This window comes from Candoia aspera, chromosome 6, assembly GCF_035149785.1.
Source record: "Candoia aspera isolate rCanAsp1 chromosome 6, rCanAsp1.hap2, whole genome shotgun sequence".
Classification (NCBI taxonomy): Eukaryota; Metazoa; Chordata; class Lepidosauria; order Squamata; family Boidae; genus Candoia; species Candoia aspera.
The window spans coordinates 94,205-120,664 of NC_086158.1; the positions used below are offsets into that span (position 1 = coordinate 94,205).

The 26,460-nt window shown below is 46.4% G+C and overlaps 1 protein-coding gene across 19 annotated transcripts in view; it reads right to left on the reverse strand.

Moving 5' to 3' along the window:
• Nucleotides 1–26,460, reverse strand: part of DLG1 (discs large MAGUK scaffold protein 1) — a 114,433-nt gene that overhangs the window by 22,379 nt on the left and 65,594 nt on the right. For 9 of the 19 annotated variants that reach the window (XM_063306197.1, XM_063306194.1, XM_063306193.1 and 6 more), the window contains 8 exons: nt 26,010–26,146; nt 17,648–17,792; nt 13,586–13,712; nt 11,452–11,608; nt 11,088–11,190; nt 8,812–8,926; nt 4,634–4,810; nt 1,059–1,128 (listed from right to left, as the gene is read on the reverse strand). In XM_063306197.1, coding sequence (XP_063162267.1) covers nt 1,059–1,128; nt 4,634–4,810; nt 8,812–8,926; nt 11,088–11,190; nt 11,452–11,608; nt 13,586–13,712; nt 17,648–17,792; nt 26,010–26,146 — 1,031 coding nt within the window. Of the gene's footprint in view, nt 1–1,058; nt 1,129–4,633; nt 4,811–8,811; nt 8,927–9,946; nt 10,243–11,087; nt 11,191–11,451; nt 11,609–13,585; nt 13,713–17,647; nt 17,793–26,009; nt 26,150–26,460 lie in introns of those variants that run through there. The other 10 variants (XM_063306184.1, XM_063306181.1, XM_063306180.1 and 7 more) reach the window with 3 other exon arrangements.

The window sequence follows — 26,460 nt, forward strand, 5'->3', positions numbered from 1 at the left end:
TTTCCTTATTCACTCTCCGCACCCACACAAAACATTTATGAACTGTGGAGTCCTGGGTGCTCTCTGAGCCTTGTGGTTTCCTTGCAGATGTTTCATTGCCAGACTAGGCAACATCTTCAGTGGGAAGAGGGAGTGGGCCTTGCTCTCAGTTTATATACTATCCAGCTTGTGTATATAAACAGAGAGCAAGGCCCACTCCCTCGTCTGGCAATGAAACGTCTGCAAGGAAACAACAAGGCTCAGAGAGCACCCAGGACTCCGCAGTTCAACCCTGAGCTACAAATATTTGCTTTGATTGGTACATTTATGAACCCTAACCCATGCCTGTCTTTAATCATGACTTTCTCTATCTGACCTGTGTAATCTACCTCAAAACCTTTCAGAAATATCAGTTGGCGCAGAAGACCTGCCAGCCCTATAAGGCAGGCCAGACTAAGAATACAAAGCCACATAGGTCAGGACAATTTTCGTTGGAACAGCCACAATAGCAGAAACTTCCAGCTCTGAATGTGCTTCCCTGCCCCCCACTTTTCTCGGGGTAAACCAGGGAAGGGCCCCTCTGAGACATCTGCTCAAGCCAGCTCCCTGGAATGGAGCCCTGCTCGTCTGATGGTGGCCTTGTGGCGGCTCTTCCTCCTACCTCCCTGCAGCCGAAATCCTGAAGCCAACAGGTGCCATCCCTGAACCTCTCGAGTGGCCCCGTTGGCTGTTGCTTCACTGCCAGTCGGTGCAGCTGCTGGTGGACATTTGGCAAACCCCAGGCAGCCCCATGCCTGAAGCCCACATTGTCCCCATCAAAATTGAACAAGAACAGACACCCAGAAACTCCTTAATACTTCTGTCCTTCACCAAACCTCTGACTGTGTGTGGGACCTTTTCTTCATCAAATAGCCTTTGATTTTTGTTGTTGAAAAAACTAGTTAGAATATTCAAAACGCATCGATCAACCTAGCAAAGAATTTGTCTTTCCTCCCTCTATTTATCTTTCTATCTGGTTACTCCAGCAGTGACTCTGCAGTGGCAAGACACTAACACAGCAATCATTAATACAAACTCACCCCTTTGTCACCTCTTGCTTTAGAATTAAATTTCACAGTCTTTAAACGAGCTCGTTCCTTCTTCTCCACCCTGCAAGAAAAATGCAGGAGAAAACGTATTAATGCACCACTGGAAAATCTGCAGCTCTGGCGTTTTTCTTGCTGGACCTTATTTGGAAGAGGACCTCCATGTGTTTCTGGGAGCCCTCTGGCCAGGAGACCAACCGCTAGGACCAGGAACAGAAAGCGCCACCGGAACTAGGCACGGCTTTCATCACGGAAGACGGATTCCGATACCGGACCTCTCCCCGCACTCAGTATTTGCATAATGGACCATAAAATAATCAGGAAATCAAGTAGCCGTTCACAAATCCACTTGCCAGAACCATTACCTTGTGCAATAAGAGTGGCAAACTGTATATACTCATTTATTTGGTTCAGGCGTTGCCTGACCCCAGACTGACTGGGCTGCTCACAAAAGAGCAGAACAAGGTGAAAAACGTAATACAGGCATGCCTTATTTTATTATACTTCACTTTATTGCGTTTCACAGATAATTGAATTTTTCAAAACCAAATTGAAGGGCTGTGGCAACCCTGCGTCAAGCAAGTCTATTGGTGCCATTTTCCCAACAGATTAGCATTTTTTAGCAATACAGTATTTTTTTAATTAAGGTATGTACGTTTTTTTTAGACATAATACTATTGCACATGTAATAGACTACAGTATAGTATAAACATAACTTTGATATACACTGGGAAACCAAAAAATCCACGTCACTCACTTCATTGCGGCGGTCTGGAACCGGACCTGCCATACCTCTGAGGTATGCCCGGACGCAAGAAACGGTGAACCGGATGGGAAGTCCGGCCAAACACCGCAAAGCCTGCCCCAAACACCTCCGATGAGGGGTGCCGTCCACCAAGCTCGAGGCCTGGGAGAACAGCCAGGCCTTTGAGGCCCTCCAGAAGCCAGTCAGGAGGGGAGCTGGGCTCTGATTGTGCAAATCCTTCACGTCTCCCTGAAGCACTTTGCTCAGTTGGCAGAAGAGGGTTCAACCCTTTAGCCTTAACGCAACAGACAGGTCCGTGGGACCATGCACTCGGCCAACTGTGCTTTAGATCTGTGTCCCTCCTGGCTGGCCAGAGCCTCTCGGGGGTTACGCACGGCTGGGTCCAGGCAGTGGTGAACGTGCCTTCGAGGGAAAGCGTAGTTCTGCCAGCTTTGAAAGAGGCAGCAGTCCACCCTCTCCTTCAGAAGCCATCTCTAGATCCATCACAACTGTCCAATTTGCATTCAGCCTCCAATCTTCCTTTTTTAGGGAAGATGGTTTAGAGGGTTGTCAGTTTTGAGCTCCCTCGAGTCCTGGAGGAAACAGATTATCTGGACCATTTTCAGTCAGGATTCTGGTCACACATATTGATGACTTCCAGCAGGTTCAGAATTGGAGTAGCACATCCATCCCGGCCCTCCTTGATCTCTCAACAGTTTTTGATACCACTGACCATGGTACCCTTCGAAAAGTGACTTGGGGATGGGGAGTGGGAGACACTCTTCTGCAGCGGTTCTCCTTCTTTTGAGACAGATTCAAGTTGGTGTTGGGGGGAGGCCCAGTACTACATCCCTACTTCATGGGGTGCCTCAAGGCTCTACTCTCTCCCACTTCATCTATATGAAACCACCGGATAAGATCATCTGTGAACATGGGGTGAAGCACCATCACTATGCTGATGATACTCAGTTATACATTTCCACCCTGGGCCAACCAAGTGATGCAGTCAAGGGTCCGTGGGGTCTGGACAGGGAGAAACAGGCCCCTAACCCTTGTTTCCTTTTAGGAGGCCTTAAAAGCCATGGCTTTTCCCCAGGTGCTAGGACTGGGATGTCAGATGAGCCAAACCTGTGAAGTTTGAATGAGAAATATTTTTAGTGGGCTCTGGCACATGGTACGTTGTATATTTTTGTGCTGTTTTTTAATACAGCGTGTTGTTAGCCATCCAAAGTCCTCAGAGTCCTGAGAACAAGAAGGGTGGCCATATAAATTGTAGGTAGGATGGAAGGAAGGACGGCGCTAGACTTTCTGCAAGGCACACCCACCTCCAAATTCCAACCCTCCTTCTAGCCTCAGTTAAGATTTCATTAAAGTATTGATTGTTTGTTTGCTTATTTATTTTTGCCACATACTTTGATGCTATGGTTCATACCCCTCTTGAGTCCCCACAGTTAATGTATGGGAGGGTATGTGTGCTTTGGAGAAGGGTCACGGCCTCTTTTCTTGCCCCTTAAGTCTCCAACCCTACAGAAGTACAGGGAGTGAGCATGGCCGCAGCGTGAGCTAGGTCAAAGGCCAACAGCTTGAAACAGCCATATCAAGGGACACCCTGAAACTGCTTCCTCCTGCCTGAGAGAGAGAAGCACCTAGCTCACTGCACTTTGCAAGCAGACAAAAAAGGTGGAAGTGCTAAACAGGGCTCACATTTGATACAATTTCAGCAACTGCTACATATGAAATGCAAGCCCTATTTATAATGAAGTAAAATTCAATTTGTTGTGTGAAACTAGGCAGAAGCTGCTATAACTAAAGATGAAGCAGGCAGTAAGCAGAGAGGACAAAAGCCAGGAAACCTGTCTAAAAGATCCCTTCAGGGAGGTAGACAAGTTGGAAGCAAGTCATTAAGGACACAAAGGAAAAAGGTCACCTGAACCAGACAAAGAAGTTGGGCCTGAACACATGGACCCCCCCCCATCCCATCAACAGCTACCAGGCTTGTAAATTAACAAGGCCAGAGTAGCTGCCAGTCTTGTGAATCAACAAAGCAAGGACTTTTGGGGATAAAAGGGGTCCCAAAGCCTGCCCACTCCTTGTCTTTGGGTCCAGACTTGGCGGCTTCTGTCCCTCTAGCTAGTGCCTGGCAGCCCAGTTGAGTGAGAGTGAGCCTAGTATGTGGGTAAGTGTGGATGAGCACGTGTGTGTGTGTGTGTGAGAAAGAGCAAATGTGCCTTGCAACCAGTAAAGTTTTGCTGCTGCTTTAAATTCACTGGGTCCCCTGTATTCCAAGGAACCTGTTGTGCCTCAGTGTTCGGCTGGAAGCGATTTGTGTGTGTCCCTAATTAATTCCTGGCTGTTGACCAGGGCTGTGGTGGGTCTTGTCTGCTCAAGCCGCACCTCTCTGGAAAACCCAGGTGGAAAGCCAGGGGGGCTGACAAGATCTGCGTGCCTCAACAGGCTGTGAGTGTGTGAGCAAGTGACCATAAGCTGAACCTGGGAGTGCATGTGTAACAATCGCACCTTTTTCCTGCCTGCATGGTGCAACAGGCTAGAGGTCTTCTCTCTTTGGGGAAGGAAAAATGGTCCCTCTTTATGTTAATGGGCTAGTTTGGTTTCAGCCTGCCCACCTTGCTTTCACATGAAGTTTGGGAGAAAACCTTACAAGCAGAGGCAGACATGATGAGGAGAGAGGTGGGGAATCACCACCAACAGTTGGCACAGACAGTTTACCATGTTATGAGAAAGCAGCCAATCCTAAGTGGATGCCTGTCTCCCAACAACCCCTTCCTTGGCAGGCACACTTCAAGGCACTGTGCAAAAAAGCTACCTGCGTTTGCTGGGAATGACGCCAACCTGGTCGCTCTCCCCGTCTGGCATCACCAGTCGTGCCTGCCACCATTCGTCATCTGAAGCATTAATGACATGGAGAATATTGCCAAATCGGAAGTTCAGCCCCTGGCTGGGGAGACCGCTGTCTTTAGTTTTGTCATAGTCGAAGAGTGCTCTGTAGATGAAGGGGAGAAAAGCTGAATGTATGACTAGGGAAAGGAATTGAAAGGAAATAACCAGCAATCCTGCGGGGAGAAGATCTGAGGAAGACCTTTGTATCCCAAGGAGGATATAGAACTAGTTGACTGCTTTGAACTTCCCAAAATTAATATAATGCCAGCAGAGGAGATGCACAACAGGGCTTTGGCTGGGGGACACGCTGCTGTATTAAGTGGAGATTTCAGCACCCCAAAAATGATAAACTCTCGTACTCTTTCTCCTTTGTCCAAATATATTCTACTTTGTTTCTACAGCTGTATGACTAGTCATTTGGAGCCTAGTCCACCTAAATAACCGCTTGGGGCAGGAATGTAAAACCTCCACTGATACACCTGTGGTGAGAGAGAACAGGTCATGGCCTTCTTAAAGACTAAAAATACCCACTTTCCTAAATTTCCAGTCCCCAACCATATTCACTGCTCTTTTAATTTCTCCAAAACATTCTTAAAGGGTGGGGCCCAGAATTGGATGTGAAACTTAAAGTGCTTCTGTTTAGATACAAATTTTGAACTAGAATTCCATCTGAAAGAAGAACAGATTCACTTCTTCCTCACAAGCCACCTTAAGTGAAATACTGAGGACTAACATTGCCCAGAGTCATTGTTGAGATGGGCAGTGGAAAAATGCGATGAATAAATAAAAATAAATAAATAACACCACTTCATGCTGCTGGCAGAGCAGGCTAGTGCTCTCTTCTAAGACAATGTAAGAACAATCATAGGGTGGGTCAGAACAAGGCCCCAACTAGCCTAACACAGTCTGTTAAAGGCTGGTTCACACAACATGTTTAAATAGGTTAGCAGAAGAACTAGCAACAGGAAAAAGCACTACTCTACGTACAAAATTTGGTAAGAGCTAAGAGCAAAGTTTGGTAGAGCCAGTCTGGTATAATGATTAAGGCATCAGGCTAGAAACTGGGAGTTCTAGTCCCACCTTAGGCACAAAGCCAGCTGGGTGACCTTGGGCCAGTCACTCTCTCTCAGCCCTAGGAAGCAAGCAACAGCAAACCATTTCCGAAAAACCTTGCCAAGAAAACTGCAGGGACTCATCCAGGCAATCGCCGAGAATCGGTCCAGGCAATCGCCGAGAATTGGACACAACTGAACAGCAGGGGGAAAAAAACGCCTTGGCTGGCTTATTTATGGCTTGGCATGTTAACTTAACCCAGCCTGCTTGATTAGTCTAGGCTTCAAAGTATCATACAACACAATGGGCCACATCCATCCCCAGGTTAAGCATGTTGTGTGAATGCAGCCAAACTCATCCAGAACTGAGACATTTTTCGAACCAAAAGAAGGATCTGGAAGGATGACTGAATGCTGCATCAGGAAATCAATCCAAGAGCTTCGTAGCAGAGATGTTTGGATTCTTCAAACATGGGACATGTTACCACAATGACAGATTCTTGGCAAGAGGAGCTGCACCTCACAAGAGCTGGGAAGAGCATGTCTGGAAAGCACCTTGCAAACCTGATCAGGAGGGCTTTACACTGAATCTTGAGGGGAAGGAAGAAAAGAGGCCCTGGAAAATAAGCATGGTGCCAAGCCCTGAGACTGAGACTGGGAGTGATATGCAGAACATGGAAGCATCCAAGCATGAGCATCTGAACACCGGAAGACAGGGATCATGTTGCATGACCCAAGATTTCTAGTGCTGCTATGCCAAGGCACAGAGTACCGTATAGGAAACCAACAGGGAGAAGTCTTAATGCAGGAAAGCAAATACAATTTAGTAGGTATCACTGAAACTGGGTGGGATGAAACGCTTAAGTGGAATGCAGTGACCGAGGAACTTAAGACCAGACAAAAGGAAGGCAGAAATGGCATGCTGTGTGAAGGAGGTACACACACGCACTGAGATTCAGGGATCCGAGGATGAGATCCACTCAGGAGCATCTGGGTAAGAATAAAAGCAAGGGGAAGCTGGTATTACTGTGGGGGTGAGCTACAGGCTGCTAAGCCGAGCAGAGTAACTGAATAAACCCCACATAGATTCAGGAAGGAGAGACACAGTAATATTGGTGAGCCTCAAATATCCAGGCCTCTGCTGCAAAACCAAGTAAGCCAAGACTGCAAGGCTCTAAAAATTCCTCAGTGGTCTGGCAAACAGTTTCATTTTTCAGGGAGTTGAAGAAGAGACAAGGGGACCAGCTCTTCTTGATCTGATCCTATGCAGTAGGCAAGACCTGGTTGAAGAGGTAAAACCAGTGGGAACATAGGGAGAAGATGAACACATCAGGTTGGGTTTCAAGATCCCACAGAAAGAGAAATTGCATCATATGTGCACACAGATTTCAAGAGAGAGAAGTTAACATTGGAGAAGTTGTAGTTGGGGCTAGGATTAGGCCTTCCCTTCCTAGTTGGTGAAAAATTCCAGTTAGGTGACAGGAAGCTGGGTCAGGGCACTGATAAAGGCAAAATTGAGTGAGGCAGTGCTGCCATACTCCCTGAAGATGGCAGTGCTACATCCCCTTCTCATAAAGCCATCAGCTCAACCCAGAAATGTTGGGACAATTATCAACAAATCTCTAATCTTCTCTTTCCTATGAATCATGGTATCCTTCTGGGCCACCTCCAAAGACTGGGAATGGGGGGCACTGTGGTTGTCTTCCTTCCTAAGGATGCAGCTCCAGTCACTGCTGATTTGAAGGGGGGGGGCGGAATCAAGCCAACATATGGTCTCATAAGCCATCTGAGTCTGGAGAGGCAGTTCTATAGTTCTATATAAGGTTGTGCTCCCCTGCACAGAACTAGCTTTTAACATGGAGTCCCCTGGGGGAGGGGAGTGGCGCGTAGCTCCGTGCTGTGCACCAATGCCTGGAACAGCTGGCTTTACTCATGTCTCAGTTAATTCTTGATTGGATTATTGTAATGTGCTCTACTTGGGGATGGCCCTGAAGCCCATCAGGAAGCTACAGTTGATCCAGAATGCCTCTGCTTTGAGAGCTGCACTGGTTGCCAGTTGGATTCTATATGCAATTCAAGGTAGTGGTTGTCATCCTTAAAGCACTTCAGGGTCACGTATTGGAATCTGAGGGACCCTTTCCTCCCAGTAACACCTCCTCACTTGTTCAGATTGAGTAGAGTATGTCTGCTCCAGGTCCCTCATCTCAGGGCCTACCATCTGCAGGGGCTGCAGAGGCACGCCTTTTCAGTCACTGTCCACCTCCTGTGGAATAACCTGCCTCTGATCATCCAAATGCCCTTCCCTCCTGGAAGACATCAGACCTTGGGACGCGGAATGCCACAATTGTTCCTACTGGTTAGGAATGATGTTTTCCGCACGGGGCTGTTGCTTAGGCTGCTCAGAGTTGGTCTCTACTGCAGAAGCCGATAAACCTTGCAAAATAAGGCGATTACTATAAGCACACAGTAGTTGTGGTCCCACGGACAGAGACTCCCAGATCAAAGCCAGGAAGAAGGGCTGGGAACTTCTCACAAATAAGATACTGGAATTATAATAGCATATCAATCAGATGGGGGGGAAGGAGGGGTGCTTAGGAAATCATTGTGGATGTTGTGCTTTCAACTGAGTGTAGAGTTAAAAGGGAAATGAACAGACTTGGGCCACCTTTCCACACGCAAGCTGGCAGCCCTCAGAGCTGCTCCTCTGCACTGTTCCGAAGGAGATTCCCAAACACCCACTGAGCCAGAAAGCCAAAGAGAGAACCCAACGCTGTGCTGCCCTGCTTTTCCCTCCTGTTAAGAATGGCTCTTTGGGCACAGCCTTCCTGACTCCAAATCCATATTCTCTGACTGCCACTCTCCTCCTGCTCTGCCCAACCCGCCCACACGCTTGGGGATGCATCTGCAACCGAGGGCAAGCAGGGTGACACCTGGTTTGGTGCCCCGGAATGAGTTACAGGCCTCCTCCTTCCTCTGTGACTTACATCCACCTTTCCTCCCCTGTGCAGGCAATGCAACGCCGGGCCATTGCCAAAGTCTCAAGAGGCCTCACCTGACATAGAGGGACCGCTTCTGGCTGGTCCGCAGAGACCCAGACCCTGAGCTGACACTGCTGCTCATCATCTGTTCTCGCAAGTCGTGTATTTTTGCTTCAAAACGGCCATATTCTGATAAGAAGGGAAGAAGGGAAATGCCAGTTCAGTTCCACAGCTGCTGCCGCTGCTGAATATAAAGTTTTTGAGTGCTCCAGATCTTATTTATTTATCTATCTATCTATCTAATTTGTCCCTGCCCATCTCCTCCCATCGGGGGACTCTGGGCGGTTTACAGTAATCAATTAAAACAACAATAATAAAATCCACAATATAAAATTACAATAATAAATAATATAAATAAGAATAAAAAATAAAAAATGCACATCAGCAGCCTAGATTTTTGTGACAACTAAAGTCATCATCTCTGCCATTAATCTGGTGTTCCTTTAAAATATGTACCTTCTCCCCCCCCCAAGATTACAAAAGCAATGTGAAGCAACCCATTTATATGTGCATGTGCACTCTCTCTTGCACACACGCATGCACGCACATGCACACACACTCTGACACTGCAGGGCTAGACAGATTTACTCCATAGATTATCACTGATTATCTATCTATCTATCTGATCTGTGTCCACTCCCACTCAAGGCAGTTAAGAAAATTTGGAAACAAAATCACAAATCGTTAAAAACAATTAAACAACAGATTAACAGATTAGATCAACAATAAAACAAGTGCTAAAATGGTCTGTCTTCTCAGGGGCTGGGAGAGAGTATCAGCAAAGCTTCTGCCTCCCTGTGTTGGTTCATCAACTTGCAAGACTGTAAGCTGAGACTGAGTTCTTGGCCACGTTCACTACAAACACTGGTTACAACATGCCGCATAAGGCTCTGTCCACTGGTGGGGGCCTGATCTGGAGTTTTTCTTGGGCAATGTAAATAAAATGGAGAAAATCCGTGAGAACTTGCTCTGTGGTTCCATTTGCAAAGAGGAGTTTAATAGCTTGGAGCATTCTAGCACTGCTGGAAAACTGATGGAAGAAATCTGTTTCTTTTAGTCTTTGAAATCTTGGAGCACAGCCGAGGTCAGCTCTTTCTAGCATGCCTCTGATTTCCTAGGAATGCCACGTTTTTCCAAGCAGCCACCCACCTCAAACTGGATTGCTCTGAGCTTCCCACTCCCCCATGAGCTGGAGCTCTTCTGAAAGCTGGACAAGGCCTTCCTTCTCCCTGCCCTTGCTCTCAACCAGCCCTGATGTTAGAGATTAGCCATTTCCTTTTAGGAGGGCCTCAGGTGCCAGGCTGGCTTTGGAACGAGGGTCTGTGGCCTACCTCCTGGTAGCTGAAGCTATTGCAACAAGTTGGGATCCACCCTGGGACACTCCTCCAGGAATGCTGAGGACAGCTTATCCAAGTTCATCCTCAGGGGCTGTCACCGCAGCACTGAGGCCTTGGCCTTGGCCTTCCCTGCTGCTGCTGCTCCCTGCACCGTTACAGCCGTGGCATCGTGTATGCACCGCAGCACTATTTGGGCTCACTGGGCACCTATGTCTGGAAGGGGGTGCCCTCCCTCTTGCGCGCACCGATCTGGAGGCTGGGCTGGCTGCTCAACTATCTACAGCCCAGGTGTGTCTTCTGGCAGAAGATGCGACTCGTCAGTTCAGCTTAGCGGAGCAACAGGCTTGTAGAATCTGTTACGGGCAGTTTACATTTCTGTATCTTTTTTCTGTTACGGTTCGTTACCTCTTATTTTTAAAGCTACAATAGCAAACAAATGAAACAAAATGCAACAAGAGTAAAAGATACAGAAACATAACGTTTACGTAACAAAAGGAAAAATGAAGACTCTTGAAACAAACAGAGCCCCCGGCAAATTTTGGCGTATCTAGCTCTGGTCAAGGTTTCTAGTCCTGATGAAGGCTAGAACCGCTGGCGACCTGTGCAATGCAGCTGACAACTGCAGGGGGCCAGTGGGGTCAGAGTCGCCTGAATGGGGGGGGGAACGGGGGGAGAGCAGGGGCAGCCACAGAGAAAGCCCCTCTCCTGCGTCCCACTGGGCAGCCCTGCTTCAGAGAGGGGACCTGGAGCATGCCCCCCGTGTGCCCTCGTCCCAGCATCTTACATCAATTGCTTACACTTTGTACTGTGCTTTGGCAAAGCCGTGTATTAAATACATTTATTATTAATATCATCAACATCATCGTCGTCATGGCATGCAACCCAGACACTCTCAGCATCTTAAAGCAGATGATCCCCAAGAGAAGGATGGTTTAGTTTGACAATTCACTTGCCTTCTGGACGATATTGAGCTACAATAGTCACGGACTGACCAGCATTTTTCAAGGCAGCAGCTGCCTCTTCGTGAGTTGCAGCTTTGAGGTCCACCCCATTCACCTGAAAAGCAAATACAAATGAAGCTGTCACTCGCCTAAGAACATGGGTGTCGCTGAATTGTATGGCCCAGAACCCAAACCGGCCCATTGGAGACTTGCCAAGCTGTATCTTGATGGACCGCAGAGGCCTCCCGGCCACCTGCCATCCTTCCCAGGCTGCCAGGCAAAGCTCCACACGGCCTGGGGACCAGTTGCCAAGGAGACCTCCTGCAGTCCAGGAGAGGTGGACGAGAGCCTGGCTGTTCTCCTTTCAGGGTCTTACCGAAATGATCCAGTCTCCTTTCCTGAGCTCGCCACTGAGGTCGGCAGGTCCCCCCGCAAGGATGAACGAGACAAAAATGCCCTCTCCGTCCTCTCCCCCCACAATGTTGAAGCCAAGTCCTGTCGATCCCCGATGGAGGATCAGCTTCCGGGGCTCCCTGAAAGGAGGAGTGAATGCTAGCCCTTCGCCGCACTGACGGACCAGGGCCTCAGGGTAACAACAGCAAAAGGGCTGCAGCATTAGTGTTTGTTTTAATCAATAAGTTAAGGATTTAATAGGCACACGAATAAAGACTTCAAGAAGAAAATGTTCTTTTCACTGTTATGGATAAAGAAAAAGAAAAGTGGCAAAAAAAATCAATCAAAGTGAAATGCAAGTGGAAAGAATTGTGGTTTTAAGCAATTAGTTCTCATTCTGCAGATACTCCAAGCACCAGGTTTTTTTTGGGGGGGGGTTGTTTTTTGTTTTGCTTTTATTAATTGAATACGAAGACAAAGAAAGAAAAAAATAATACAAAAAGTTATAAAGAAAGCAAAAGAAAACTAAAGAAACAAACATACAGGACACACATAAACAGGTATGTATATATATAATAGTTTTACAAAGACAATTAATCCATATTTCCTTATAATCATCTATATATAATATATACAATAGTTTAACAACAGATGATTATAATCTATAGTTCATAATAATCTTGTCTCAAAATCAAGTTACAATAATTTCTTTCCCAAATGGAATAATTATACAACTCTCTACAAACATGTATTTACATAAAACATTAACCTCACTCCATCTCCAACAGTATGTTGGAAATATGTAAGCCGCCTAGGGTAGCCCTTATGATTGAAGCAGCCCACAGGTTGATTAAGCGAATAAATATGACAACTGACTCGAGCTCTTTCTACATAAATGCAGTGGAATTCAGTAGGTCTGAATTATCTGTTGTTGAATAAAGTGTAGTGCAGCCCCGGTTGAGATTTGGGGTACTGATGGTAATGTCTTTTCCCAGGGAAACACCCAGGGAAAACGGGAATCTATTTCTTTGTTACGCTGAAGCGTGCCTATCGAACGAATGCCTCACCAGCAGAAATTAATAAAGCGTAACTGTACGGGGAGGTTGTGTTGTAGGATTTGATAACCACTTGCAGATCAGGCACTCCCAAGAGTAGAAGCACCGCAGCTCCAAGCTGAGCATTGGTAGCTGCTGTAGCTGTAAATACCCCCACGGAGCCATTCTGGGCAAATAATACTTGTCCTTTAGAGGGGAGGGTGGTAAAAAAATGGTCACTTTCATCTGCCAACAGATCCAAAAGATAAATCCTACCTTCCACCCAAATAATAGGTATTATCGTCCTCATCCTCAAAATGCAGTTTCTTAGGAATAATGTACCATGAAGAGAAATTATTTGAAATCTACAGGTAGTCCTCGTTTAATGTCCACTCGTTCAGTGACTGTTCAAAGTTATGACCATGGTGAACGAGGGGTACTTATGACCATTCCTTGTAGTTGTGGCTATTGCAGCATCCCCACAGACACGTGATCATGATCTGGGCACTTAGCAACCAGCTCACAATTATGACGCTGCAGTGCCCCACTGCCACAATTGCCATTTGTGACCTTCTCTGCCACTTCCGACGAGCAAAGTTAATGGGGAAGCTGGAGGTTGCAAATGGCGATCACACGACTGCAGGATGCTGCTTATACCACACCATCAGCTAGAGATTTCTCTTGGTATCCACTTTCAAAATGAAGTGCCTTATGTTCAATTCAAACAATAATAAACAGGAAGAACCATGCTGGCCATAAGAAAGAAGAATCCAGAATCCACAGCAGCAATACTTTATTAATCCAACTAAAAGATTACAAAATAATTCTTGGAAGCATGAACTACCTGCAAAGCTTCAGTTGGCCTAATGAAGACCTTTCTTCTGGGCAGCAAACTTTACCGATACCAACACTCAACCACATTCCTTGTTTTATTTGGGGTGCCCCGCTGCGTCAGTTGGCCAGACAATCTTACACACATCAAGCTTTCCCACGTCCATGAACTTATATATTTCCCCACCAGTGGCTCAGCCACATCCAGTGACATACCACAGAACTCTCTGCAAAGGCAGAGATACTTCCTACCTGGTGATCTTGTCTTCTCCCAGCATTCCCTTGGGAATGGGCGAATATCTCCCTTGTGAGGCTGGTGGCAAAGACTGCCCCAAGTAAGTTGATGGGCTGACGTGGTTCTCAGCGGGCTGAGGGTACGCTGGGAAGAAGGAAGAAGTATGTGGCAGTTATACTCATGGTTTCTTAGTAGGCCAGAAAAAGATGCCCCATGCTGACTGGAGTCAAGTTGAGAGAGGCTGCTCCTTCACTCACCAAGCAACTTTAAGCTATCTGTGCAGACCTCTCCTAGGCCATGTCCAGAAGGAAAACAGTTTCCCTCAGCCCCGCTTCTTCCTCCAAGCCAATAATGAGTGAGGACTGGAAAGCCCAAGAATGAACTTGAACCGAATACCCCAAGTTCCGTCAGACCTCCCCCCAAGCTGAGGAGGAGCCACCGCTAAGCACATTTGGCATATAATTTTTGACCAGACGTGTCTCAATGTTCTGACCTTTCACCAGGCCCACATGTTACCACCTTAATTGTGATTTACTTGTGTATAGGTGGAGAGGGAAGGATGGGATGCAAGAGGAGAGTGGCATTTTCCTTTCCCACCTACACTCAGCTACCATTCCTTAGGTCTCTCATCAGAATTTAGGCCGTCCTGAATTAAGGAGGACAGCAAGGCACTGGCCACCCGATCCACAGTTAGCTGGCTTGCTTAGCCTCTGTGTCAAAGCACAGGCTCTGCTGGAACTAATGCCAGGAATGGTAATAAATCCCAGTGCTCAGACACGCAGGGAGATGCTCGCCACCGAGCCCTCCAAGTCACCGAACTGCTAGATACACTGCAGACAAGAAAGAATTCACCTGCCTGCAGAAATCAAGCAATTTCTCTCTCCCCCGATACCTTAACTTGTTAGGCCTTGGGCAACTCTGGAAGACAAGCGGAACCCATATGAGAGGGGCAGATCTTGGTGCGGAATTTCAAAATGGGCCAGCGCACTTTTTAAACAGATCCCTGGGAGAAAGCTAACAAGTGCTGGGCAGCATCTCATTCAAAAGGATGCAACTGTTTCAGAAAATACTCCAAGCAACAGGCCAAAGGTGGAAGGAGCTAATGGATGGCCACAGCAATCCAAAGACGAACAAGAAAAAAAAGCACAAAGGCGGCAGAAAAGGGGAAGTAGTTGGACTGTCAGATGAGAGAGGGAAAGGTTTGCTCAGCGAGGGTAGGGAGGCCGCGGAGAAACGGCACGGCCCAGCACACGGACGGCTCTGGGTCCAAAGAAGCCGCTCCAGCTGAACCAGCGGAATGTCAGCCGCAGGAGACACCAAGGCAGGAATCACCTGATCAAACGCAGGCCCCATCAGAGCAGCTGGAGCAGCCAGGTGGTGTCAGACGCCCTCCAAGCCCTGGAGCACAGAGCAGCACAATGGGGCTCCTTGCCGCGCAAGTGCACGGCAGGCCCCAACTAACGACAGCTGGCTGCAGCCCGATTTAAGAGGCAGCCCTGGCCTGAGTCGCCTTGTGGGAAACAACTTTCCGATTTCCTGCTCTGATGTGTCGTTCCCGTGTCTTCTGCTCATGGAAGAAACCTGAGACTCTCAGTTCTGTTCCCAAGCCATGAGTGCCCACCTTGTGTGGGTGTCCTAAAGGCAGTACATTAAATTTCTCTTTCTTAAAGGACAGTTTGTTTCCCTTAACCCAGTCTTCCAACCTATCCATTAGGTTAGACTGCAATCTCATTCTGTCACCCCAGGTGTTGGCCAGACCTTTTGTGCCATCTGCAAATTTTACAAGCAGCCCCTCAATCACATCCAGGTCATTAGTAGAAATGTTGAATAGTGCTGGTCCCAAGATAGATCCCTGGGGAATGCCCCTGGTTACTGCTCTCCAACTTGATGTCAAGCCTTCAGAGCCAATTAGAGTGTGGTTAGCCAGCCAGCTGTGAACCCATCTTAATGCAGTGCAAGCAAATCACCCTAACAGCTTGTTATTGAGAACGTCATGTGAAAAAAGGTCTTGTGGCAGCATTCAATACCATCAAGCACGATATCCCTCTCGACCACCTGCAGGAATTGACAATCACACACACCAATTTATGGTGGTTCCATGCCAACTAGATAGTCCAGCTGGTGGTCATGGGGGAGAAACACATGAGCCGTTAGTACCCCAATGTTAAGTCCCACCATCTTACTGCTCTCCCTTCTGTTATTTAATAGCTAGATAAAATCCACTGGGAGAGGTCATCTGATGGTTGAGGGTGAGGTGTCACCAATATGCAGATGGCTCCCAGCTACCCATCGTCCCAGGCTGAGCTGGAGAGGCCACGCACATTTTGAACTGGTGCCTGTAAGTCCTGCCTTAGGCCTGAAAGCCGGCTGGGTGACCTTGGGCCAGTCATTCTCTCCCAGCCCAACTCACCTCACAGGGTTGTTGTTGTGGGGAAAACAGGAGGAGGAAGGAGCATTAGGTATGTTCTCTGCCTTGAGTTCTTTATAAAAATAAAAGAGGCAGGATAGAAAATAGATAAACAAACATGGTAACATCAGTTCCAGTAGTCACTCCGGATGGGGCCGTGCTCCCCACAACGGAAGTGGTTTGTGAGTTCAGATCTCCTGGGTTCTTGGCTCCTGCTCAAGCAGCAGGTGGACACTGTGGGCAGCTTTGGCTGGTGTGCCAGTTGCTACCCTAACTGGTAGGATGCCCTGGCAATGATAATTCATGCCTTGATCACCACTCAGTTGGATTAATGTTATGAGCTCTACATGGGACTGCCTTTGGAACTAACCTGGAAATTACAGTTGATACAATCCCATCAGTAGAGAATACAGCAATGTTAAAGTTACAGGTAGTCCTCACTTACTGACCGCAACTGGAACTAAGAGATGCGGTCATAAAGTGAAAAATCACATGACAACGCCCAACTTATGATGGCAGTTCTGGCTGCAGTCATTAGTGAATTATCCGCAGTCATTAAGCACGATGTTACATGACTGCAACTTGCAACTTCCTGCCAGCTTCCCTGTTGACTTTGGCTGTCAGAAGCTGGCTGTGAAGGTTGCAAATGGCAATCATGGGACTGCAGGACGCTGTGACTGTTGTAAAAGCACGCTTGTTGCCAAGTGCCTGAATCGCTATCACATGACTGTGGGGATGCTGTGACAGCCACAACTTTGAGGACTGGCCGTAAATCTTATTCAGAGCTGCTGTTAACTTCAAATGGTCACTGAATGAGCAATCAGTAAGCGAGAACCCTGTATTGTAGCCGTTACCAGCAGGCACCCAGGCCCAACTCGGAGTCCTGATTGTTACCTTTAAGCCCCATGCAGCACAGGCATACCACAGGGACGTTTCGCCAGAACTGGATCTGCCTGCCCATCCAGCTATCTAGGGAGGGCCTACTAAGAGTCCCCTTTTTGCAGAGGGGATCGCTTCACTGGGGGAGTGGTCCCACCGAACTCTCTCCCTGCAGAGATACCCATGGCCCTAAATCTACATGCAATTTGCAAGCAAGTTAAATGACTTATTTCCATGCATTTGGCCTAAGCGGAATGTGGCCACTGACTGCACTAGTTTTATTCTTGCATATTTTGTTATGTAATTATTATTCTTTGTTGTTATCACTCAGAATCCCTTAGAAATGGGGAAGGTCACGAGTTACGCTAAACAAATAAATTATTTAAACTTCTCAGGAAACATCTGGGTTAAAAGACGTTATGCCATTGGGGAATTAAAGGGCTGGAAGTCTCCCACTCTTTGGGGAGATGCTCTTCTGTCCAGCCAAGCATAGTGCAGACTTCCCCATGCGTTTGCAAAAGCGATTAGAATCCTCCTCCATCTGTTTGCCACCCTTTGGCTTAAGAACCGGTACGGAATTCTTTCTCCTCTTCCTTTTCTGTTACAGTATCCTAGCAACATTATATATTGTTTTTGCCAGATACTGGGGCAAGAGAAATAAAAATGCTATTTATTCTTACATGAAAAGTGTTGGCACATGTAACAAAGTGTTAACAAAGGAAAGGGAGAGGAAAGATACTTTGCATGTTAGTTAACTCTTTCCCAATGCAAAACAGTCGAAATTCAAACTTACAGCCAGTGACCTCCGGAGATGTGTAGGGATCGTTTATGAACATGCTGGTGGGCTTTGCAAGTTTCAGGTAAACGAAATCAGACGTGTTCTTTAAGGCAGCCACAGCTTCCTCATGGGTAACTTCTTCCAGACAAACACTATTCACCTGGAGGAGGGAGGACAAGAAATAAATTTATCCCTGGAAGAAAACAGAGCACCCCTGGGAATTGCTGGCATTGCTCCATATCGCTAGACAAGAACCACTGTTTGTTGGCTTTGAAGTTGGGCTTCTGCCCAGCAAGTCTCTGAATTCCTGCTAGGACTGAGATCCATTGTCCAGGCCTTGATTAACAGACCTCACTTAAGCCTTCATCTTAATGATTTTATTGGTCCTCCTGATGGTTTAGCATATGTGAGTGAAAGGTGAAAGGTCCCCTGTGCGAGCACCAAGTCATGTCTGACCCTTTGGGGGATGCCGCTTTTGCGACGTTAGGGTTTAGCATACACTGTATTTAAATTGTATTTAAATTGGAACCGAGCGGGGGAGACAACCTGCCTCAGGAGATCCCTCACACCCCTGCTAAACCTTAGATTGGCCCCGACCTGCTCAGCCTTTAGGAGCGCCCCGAAGACACTGCTCTGCCACCATGCCTGGGGCGGCCGGCAACGGTGCCATCTCTCACAGTGGCTGTATCGAGCTGAGGCAGAATTAATTCTGCTGCTGAGTATAATTTTGTGTTTTTTAAATTGATTATGGACAGTTTTTATACATTTGTATATTGGTTTTTAACTTGTTTTTACTGTTTTACTTATTGTGATCTGCTCAGAGTCGCTTAGGTGAGATGGATGGCCGTACAAATCAAGTAAGTAACAACAACAACATCATATGCTGGATAAGCCAATATTCAATGGCTCTCTCTGTTTAAGGTGGGTTGGAGAGTCAAGCTGGGACAGTAACAATCAGCTCGATCGGGATTGACACTCCCACTCCATGACAAAGTGTTCTCTTTCCACACAGAGGGATGCCCAGATTCCTGCATGCCCCTATTTGTACAAAACAATTGTGTCAGTGGGCAAATGTATGCACGTGCTCATCTTTAATCTCTGCAATCTTATATAGGAACTTGGCTGACAAGTCTCTGGCACTCTTTGCTCTTAACAAGCAGGAGACCACTGACTCCTTGAAACTTGCTAGCTTTAATAAAACAACCGCTGGATCCTCTCTTGCTTAGGAGAACTTCTTTTCACCACATGACCCAAAAGCGTACTACCTTGTGTATAATGCACAAAAACTCTTATTCAGGATTACTTTGGTTTACAAGAAACTCCCCACCTTCCATCACCTTTACTTATACTTCTGGCTAGGTTTTATAGCTTTGCCAAGGAGAAGCTATCACCAACCACTGGTCCAACTTAGAATCTGCCTCACAGCCCCTGGGCAAGAGCACCGTTTACTGTGGCCTCACCACAGACGACCTTTCAAGAGGTGTGAATGGGTTCTCGGAGGGCAATATCCAAACAGCGAGAGCGGATGACCCTTGGCCTGCCTCCATGCTTTTCTATATGCCTGATTTAGGTTAACAAGGAAGGCTGAGATTTGGGATGCTTGTCGTGGTATGTTTCAAGCCCAGGAGAGATTCTCTTCTGGCACGTCTCTAATCCACTAAGAGAACAGCTTCCTTGTCAGCTCCTTAGCTTAAACCCTGAAAAAGATCCCACTTTAACCAACAGAGGCAGAAATGTAGTTCTAAGGGTGGAAGCTCTTCAGTTGCTGAGATTTTTGTAACTTTATCCCATTTTCTCCAATAAAAGAGACGCAAGGAGAATCTTGTTTTGGTTAAAGTGAGTTGCCAATTGCATGCCAATGTTGTTCTCTCCTGCAACCCACGAGGGAGGTTTTGGACACGCGCCCCAACCACCGCACGGAGGCTGCACTAGGAGCAGCTGCCCCCTAGACAAAAGCCTGGGTGTGAAACCTTCTTTAGCTACAACAAATTGCACCTGGGTGCTGATTCTTTTTCATTATTCCTTACCAAGAAAATCTGTTTGCTTCTTTTATAACCAGTGTATTATGTGATCTTAGTATCTGAATTTCTGTCATTGCTTTGACAGTGAAAATACTGAAGGAGACTTTTGAAGAATGGAATCAGAAAATAGTAGCCACAATATCAACTATGTCAGAAATAATATCTGCTTCTGTGTATAGACTATGTCCAAAAGATATTATTGAAGAAATGACAGATGTAGAACGCATTTTATCTGACAAGATAGAGATGGTATCAAAAGCAGATTTACAACTGACTGGCCAAGAAAACGATTTAGAAAAGGATGTTTCCTGGATCTACAAAAGAAACTGGCTGAGGTTTTAAAATTTAAAAGAGAAATACAAATGACAAACCAAGAGAGTGACCTGGTCAATTTTTTCCTATTGGATTTACAAAAGAGGCTTGTTAAAGCCTTGAAGAACTCTGTGCAACGGGACAAAGAAGAAGAGAAATCAAATCCTATGGCAATATTTGAATGAACTAAAGATTAAGACTGTTAGAAGTAAAAGGAAGGAATATAAAGTTGGTTTATTTGATCAAGGTTAAAATAAGATACGTTGTTACCTCTGGCTACCCTTTATGGACTTCCTGCTGACACCAGGACCAAAAAGATGATGCTTTATGGATTTACTCATAGATAAGAAATTGGGTATGGGACGATAATTGTTTGTAACTTTAGAGAGGGTAAAGAGTTATTAAATTTGTTTATACTTGTGATGAAGATTGGAAGTTGTTGTTGTTTATTCGTTTAGTCGCTTCCGACTCTTCGTGACTTCATGGACCAGCCCACGCCAGAGCTTCCTGTCGGTCGTCAACATCCCCAGCTCCCCCAGGGACGAGTCCGTCACCTCTAGAATATCATCCATCCATCTTGCCCTTGGTCGGCCCCTCTTCCTTTTGCCTTCCACTCTCCCTAGCATCAGCATCTTCTCCAGGGTGTCCTGTCTTCTCATTATGTGGCCAAAGTATTTCAGTTTTGCCTTTAATATCATTCCCTCAAGTGAGCAGTCTGGCTTTATTTCCTGGAGGATGGACTGGTTTGATCTTCTTGCAGTCCAAGGCACTCTCAGAATTTTCCTCCAACACCACAGTTCAAAAGCATCGATCTTCCTTCGCTCAGCCTTCCTTATGGTCCAGCTCTCGCAGCCATATGTTACTACAGGGAACACCATTGCTTTAACTATGCGGGCCTTTGTTGTCAGTGTGATGTCTCTGCTCTTAACTATTTTATCGAGATTTGTCATTGCTCTTCTCCCAAGGATTAAGCGTCTTCTGATTTCCTGACTGCAGTCAGCATCTGCAGTAATCTTTGCACCTAGGAATACAAAGTCTTTCACTGCTTCTACATTTTCTCCCTCTATTTGCCAGTTATCAATCAAGCTGGTTGCCATAATCTTGGTTTTTTTGAGGTTTAGCTGCAAGCCAGCTTTTGCACTTTCTTCTTTCACCTTCATCATAAGGCTCCTCAGTTCCTCTTCACTTTCAGCCATCAAAGTGGTATCATCTGCATATCTGAGATTGTTAATGTTTCTTCCAGAGATTTTAACTCCAGCCTTGGATTCCTCAAGACCAGCTTGTCGCATGATGTGTTCTGCATACAAGTTGAATAGGTAGGGTGAGAGTATACAGCCCTGCCGTACTCCTTTCCCAATCTTAAACCAGTCCGTTGTTCCGTGGTCTGTTCTTACTGTTGCTACTTGATCGTTATACAGATTCTTCAGGAGGCATACAAGATGACTTGGTATCCCCATACCACTAAGAACTTGCCACAATTTGTTATGGTCCACACAGTCAAAGGCTTTAGAATAGTCAATAAAACAGAAATAGATGTTTTTCTGAAACTCCCTGGCTTTTTCCATTATCCAGCGGATATTGGCAATTTGGTCTCTAGTTCCTCTGCCTTTTCTAAACCCAGCCTGTACATCTGGCAATTCTCGCTCCATGAACTGCTGAAGTCTACCTTGCAGGATCTTGAGCATTACCTTACTGGCATGTGAAATGAGTGCCACTGTTCGATAGTTTGAACATTCTTTAGTGTTTCCCTTTTTTGGTATGGGGATATAAGTTGATTTTTTCCAATCTGATGGCCATTCTTGTGTTTTCCAAATTTGCTGGCATATAGCATGCATTACCTTGACAGCATCATCTTGCAAGATTTTGAACAGTTCAGCTGGGATGCCGTCGTCTCCTGCTGCCTTGTTATTAGCAATGCTTCTTAAGGCCCACTCAACCTCACTCTTCAGGATGTCTGGCTCTAGCTCACTGACCACACCGTCAAAGCTATCCCCGATATTGTTATCCTTCCTATACAGGTCTTCTGTATATTCTTGCCACCTTTTCTTGATCTCTTCTTCTTCTGTTAGGTCCTTGCCATCTTTGTTTTTGATCATACCCATTTTTGCCTGGAATTTACCTCCAATGTTTCTAATTTTCTGGAAGAGGTCTCTTGTCCTTCCTATTCTATTGTCTTCTTCCACTTCCGCGCATTGCTTGTTTAAAAATAATTCCTTATCTCTTCTGGCTAACCTCTGGAATTTTGCATTTAATTGGGCATATCTCCCCCTATCGCTGTTGCCTTTTGCTTTCCTTCTTTCTTGGGCTACTTCTAGTGTCTCAGCAGACAGCCATTTTGCCTTCTTGGTTTTCTCTTTCTTTGGGATGTATTTTGTTGCCGCCTCCTGAACAATGCTGCCAACTTCTGTCCAGAGTTCTTCCGGGACCCTATCTACTAAGTCCAGTCCCTTAAATCTATTCTTCACCTCCACTGCATATTCCTGAGGAATATTCGTGAGCTCATATCTAGTTGATCTGTGGGTCTTCCCTAATCTCTTTAGTCTGATCCTAAATTGTGCAAGAAGAAGTTCATGGTCTGAACTACAGTCAGCTCCAGGCCTAGTTTTTACCGACTGTACAGATGTCCGCCACCTTTGGCTGCAAAGGATGTAATCAATCTGATTTCGGTGTTGTCCATCTGGTGAAGTCCATGTGTAAAGCCGTCTCTTAGGTTGTTGGAAGAGAGTGTTTGTTATGCAGAGTGAATTGTCTTGGCAAAATTCTATCAGCCTATGTCCTGCTTCGTTTTGTTCTCCCAGGCCATACTTACCTGTAATTCGAGGTGTCATTTGACTGCCCACCTTAGCATTCCAGTCTCCTGTGATGAAAATAACATCTCTTTTAGGCGTGTTGTCCAGTAGGTGCTGCAGATCCTCATAGAACTGCTCTACTTCAGCTTCTTCAGCATTTGTGGTTGGGGCGTATATTTGGATCACTGTGATGTTAGATGGCTTGCCCTGAATTCGAATTGAGATCATTCTGTCGTTTTTGGGGTTGTATCCAAGCACTGCTTTAGCCACTTTACTATTAATTATGAAGGCTACTCCATTTCTTCTGTGGTCCTCTTGTCCACAGTAGTAGATCTGGTGGTCATTTGATGTGAAGTGGCCCATTCCAGTCCATTTCAGTTCACTGACGCCCAGAATGTCTATCTTTAATCTTGACATCTCACCAATAACTACATCCAATTTGCCCTGGCTCATAGATCTTACATTCCAGGTTCCAATGGTGTGTTGATCCTTAGAACATCGGATTCGCCGTTCACCACCAGCACCGTCGGCCGCTAACCGTCCTTTCGGCTTTGAGCTAGCTGCGTCATCACGACTGGGGCTAGTTGAGCTCATCCTCTGTTCCTCCCCAGTAGCATTTTGACCATCTTCCGACCTGGGGGTCTCATCTTCCGATGGTATACCGACATATCTCTGGTTGTACTGATCCATTTAGTTTTCACGGCAAGAATACTGGGGTGGGTTGCCATTACCTTCCCCAGGGATCGCATTTAGTCTGACCTCTCTGTCATGACCTTCCCGTCTTGGGTGGCCCTTCACGGTTTAGCTCATGGCATCATTGAGGTGCTCAAGCTCCAGCACCACGACAAGGTAACGATCCTTTGCGGAGATTGGAAGTTACTTCTTTATATATTTCTTTTCTCTTTCTTTATTATAGTCTTACTTTGTCTTTCCTTTTCTTTTCCTTTTTATTCCTTGTCTCTACTCCTTGTCCCTAACCCTAACCCTAGACTAAGATGGGCCACGTCCTGGCCCAGCAACACTGTTCTTGTGTAGAGCAGTGGGTATGAGAGACAAATGCAAAGGTCCCCAGAAATAAAATCAAATGCATAAATATAGGGCGCAGCCTTGGTAACAATACTTGTGAAAAAATTGTTGGTACAGCAGTTGCCTGGAAACTGAGTATGAGTAAGCAGTGTGATGAAACTACAAAAAAGGCAAATGCAGGTGTAGGATGCAAAAATAGAGGTATGATTTCCAAACCACAGAAAGTAATTATTCCACTTTATTTTGTGTTGATCGCATCCACCTCAAGTACAGCTCCTGATACCAAATTTTAAGCAGTAATGAGAAGGGCAGTACAGATGATCAGAGAACTAGTAGCAAAGACCTGATGCGAACAATAGGAGTCAAAGGGATTGTCGTTGTCAGGAGGAGTGCTTCAATATGGATTCTTGCATGAAAGCATGGGGTCAGACTCAATGGCTTAAACAGCCCTTTCTAACCCTAAAATCCTATGAAACCACTAGGGGAAATTATGTAGACCACTGAGCTGAAATATCATCAATATGCAGATGGTCCTTAGCTCTACTCCTCATCTAGAACTGCCTGTGTCAAGCAGGGGGAGCTTCAAAGTTCTCGAATATCGGTAGGAGGTGATTCAGGAACAGGTGAGGGAGGCCAGGCAAGACAGAATACAGGAGAGAACTGAGGAGGAAAACAAACTCGTTGTGGGAGGAATGGCACCCCTTGAGTGTTCAAGCATCGAATTTTGGAGTTCTAGATTTGGCATTAACTGGAGCAGCTCTGGGAGTGGCCAGGGTGCTTTTCACCAGCTCCACGTGACACACCCACCAGCCCTGTCTCTTTTCACACTCCATCTGCACCCAATTAGAATTGGCCATGCAAGCGACAGAGAACAGCCTTTTATGACAACCTGTAAATGTTAGCGGGTGCAGAACAGCATTCTCCAGGTCGTAAGACTTACTGCTTACTAGATGGTTTCTCAGCCTCTGGAAACGCTCTGGTATTTGGCAGGCATTAGCCCTGCAGTTGGCACTTCGTTTTTAACTTTATACTAACAGTGCTTTTGACGGGACGTGGTGGCGCTGCGGGTTAAACCGCTGCGCTGCTTAGCTTGCCGATCGGAAGGTCGGCGGTTCGAATCCACGCGACGGGGTGAGCTTCCGTTGCTAGTCCCAGCTCCTGCTCACCTAGCGGTTCGAAAACATGCAAATGTGAGTAGATCAATAGGTACCGCTTCGGCGGGAAGGTAACGGCGTTCCGTGTCATGCCGGCCACATGACCACGGACGGGTCTACGGACAACGCCAACTCTAACGGCTTAGAAACGGAGATGAGCACCGCCCCCTAGAGTCAGACACGACTGGACTTTACGTCAAGGGAAACCTTTACCTTTACCTTTAACAGTGCTTCTACTCTTTTTGAAGCTGCCTTGATAGGATTTTAAGCTCACTTTCTTCACGGAATTTCCCTGAAAGGAGGCAAATTTGTTAAAACAATGGCAACTTACTCATTTTATTCCATTTACGTGGCCACCTATTTCATCATAGCAACTCTGGGCGGCTAACAACAAGTATAGCATAACAAGAAAAAATAAATACATATTTAGCAGTTGAGATAAGCACCTATCATCAACATAACCACTTCACAGGTGCTAGCTGACACTCCGACCCCCATGTGCAGGAACAGGAAAGGCCATCAGGGCTGGGGCCAACCTAATCTCCAGGGGGATGGCATTCCAAAGTGCAAGCACCACGACAGAACACCTGTTTTTGCGTGGCAAGGCAAGGGCAACAGCCAAAGCACAACGGTGTGTTTTATCTAGCTCCACATATTTAAGCAGTTCAGATGCCAAAGCTTCAGGAGCTCTAAATATCTGTGACCAACCTCATGAATTAAAGACATTCAGTGGGTATAATTAGGATGGCCCAGTCTCAATATTGACTTCCAATGAGATATACAACATTTAAAGCAGATTTTCTTTGCGCTAAAACATGTTCTTACTCGAGGTTCCCTCCTGCTCTAGGAACGCAAGTTACCCTGTGTGGCTTCCCAGCCTTCTCTGAGAGAAAGTGGAGACCAACTAACTCCTCTCCATATCTTCAACTCCGTCTTTCTCACAGCAGAATTCCAGAAGACTGTTTTGATGTTGTGAGATGTGCCACAGAGCGTCCCAGCAGAGCTAAAGGAGAACACAAATGCCCAAATGCAGCATGGAGAAAAGAATAAAAAGCCAAAATAAATTTAAACTCACAGCCATCAACTTGTCTCCAATCTGGAGTCTACCATCCTTGTGTGCAGCACCACCTTCGATAATTTTGGTGACATAGATACTGTTGTCTCCAGGAATGTGCTGGTTTCCAACACCCCCGGCTATGCTGAACCCAAGACCTGCTTCAAGAAAGCAAAGACAGTCGGCAGCGGCCTCAAACTTCGTTCAGCTTTCAGACAGGGGCACCTTGGGCAGTGAATCGGGACGTGGGACCTGCCCAGGACAGCAGGGCGTGGCCAGGGGAGAATCAGCCAAGGGGCTTTCAGACCCTAAATCGAGAGTGGCCCCCAAATCCAAGGTGGCGGCGGCAGTAGCTGCTCTGCCTCAGTTGATTGCGTCCACAACAGGGCATGCTTGAGCGGAGGCATGGCGACGCCTGCTGGGGCCCAACCTGGACTCCAATCTTGAGCAGAACGTCCTTCCGCCTCCCGGA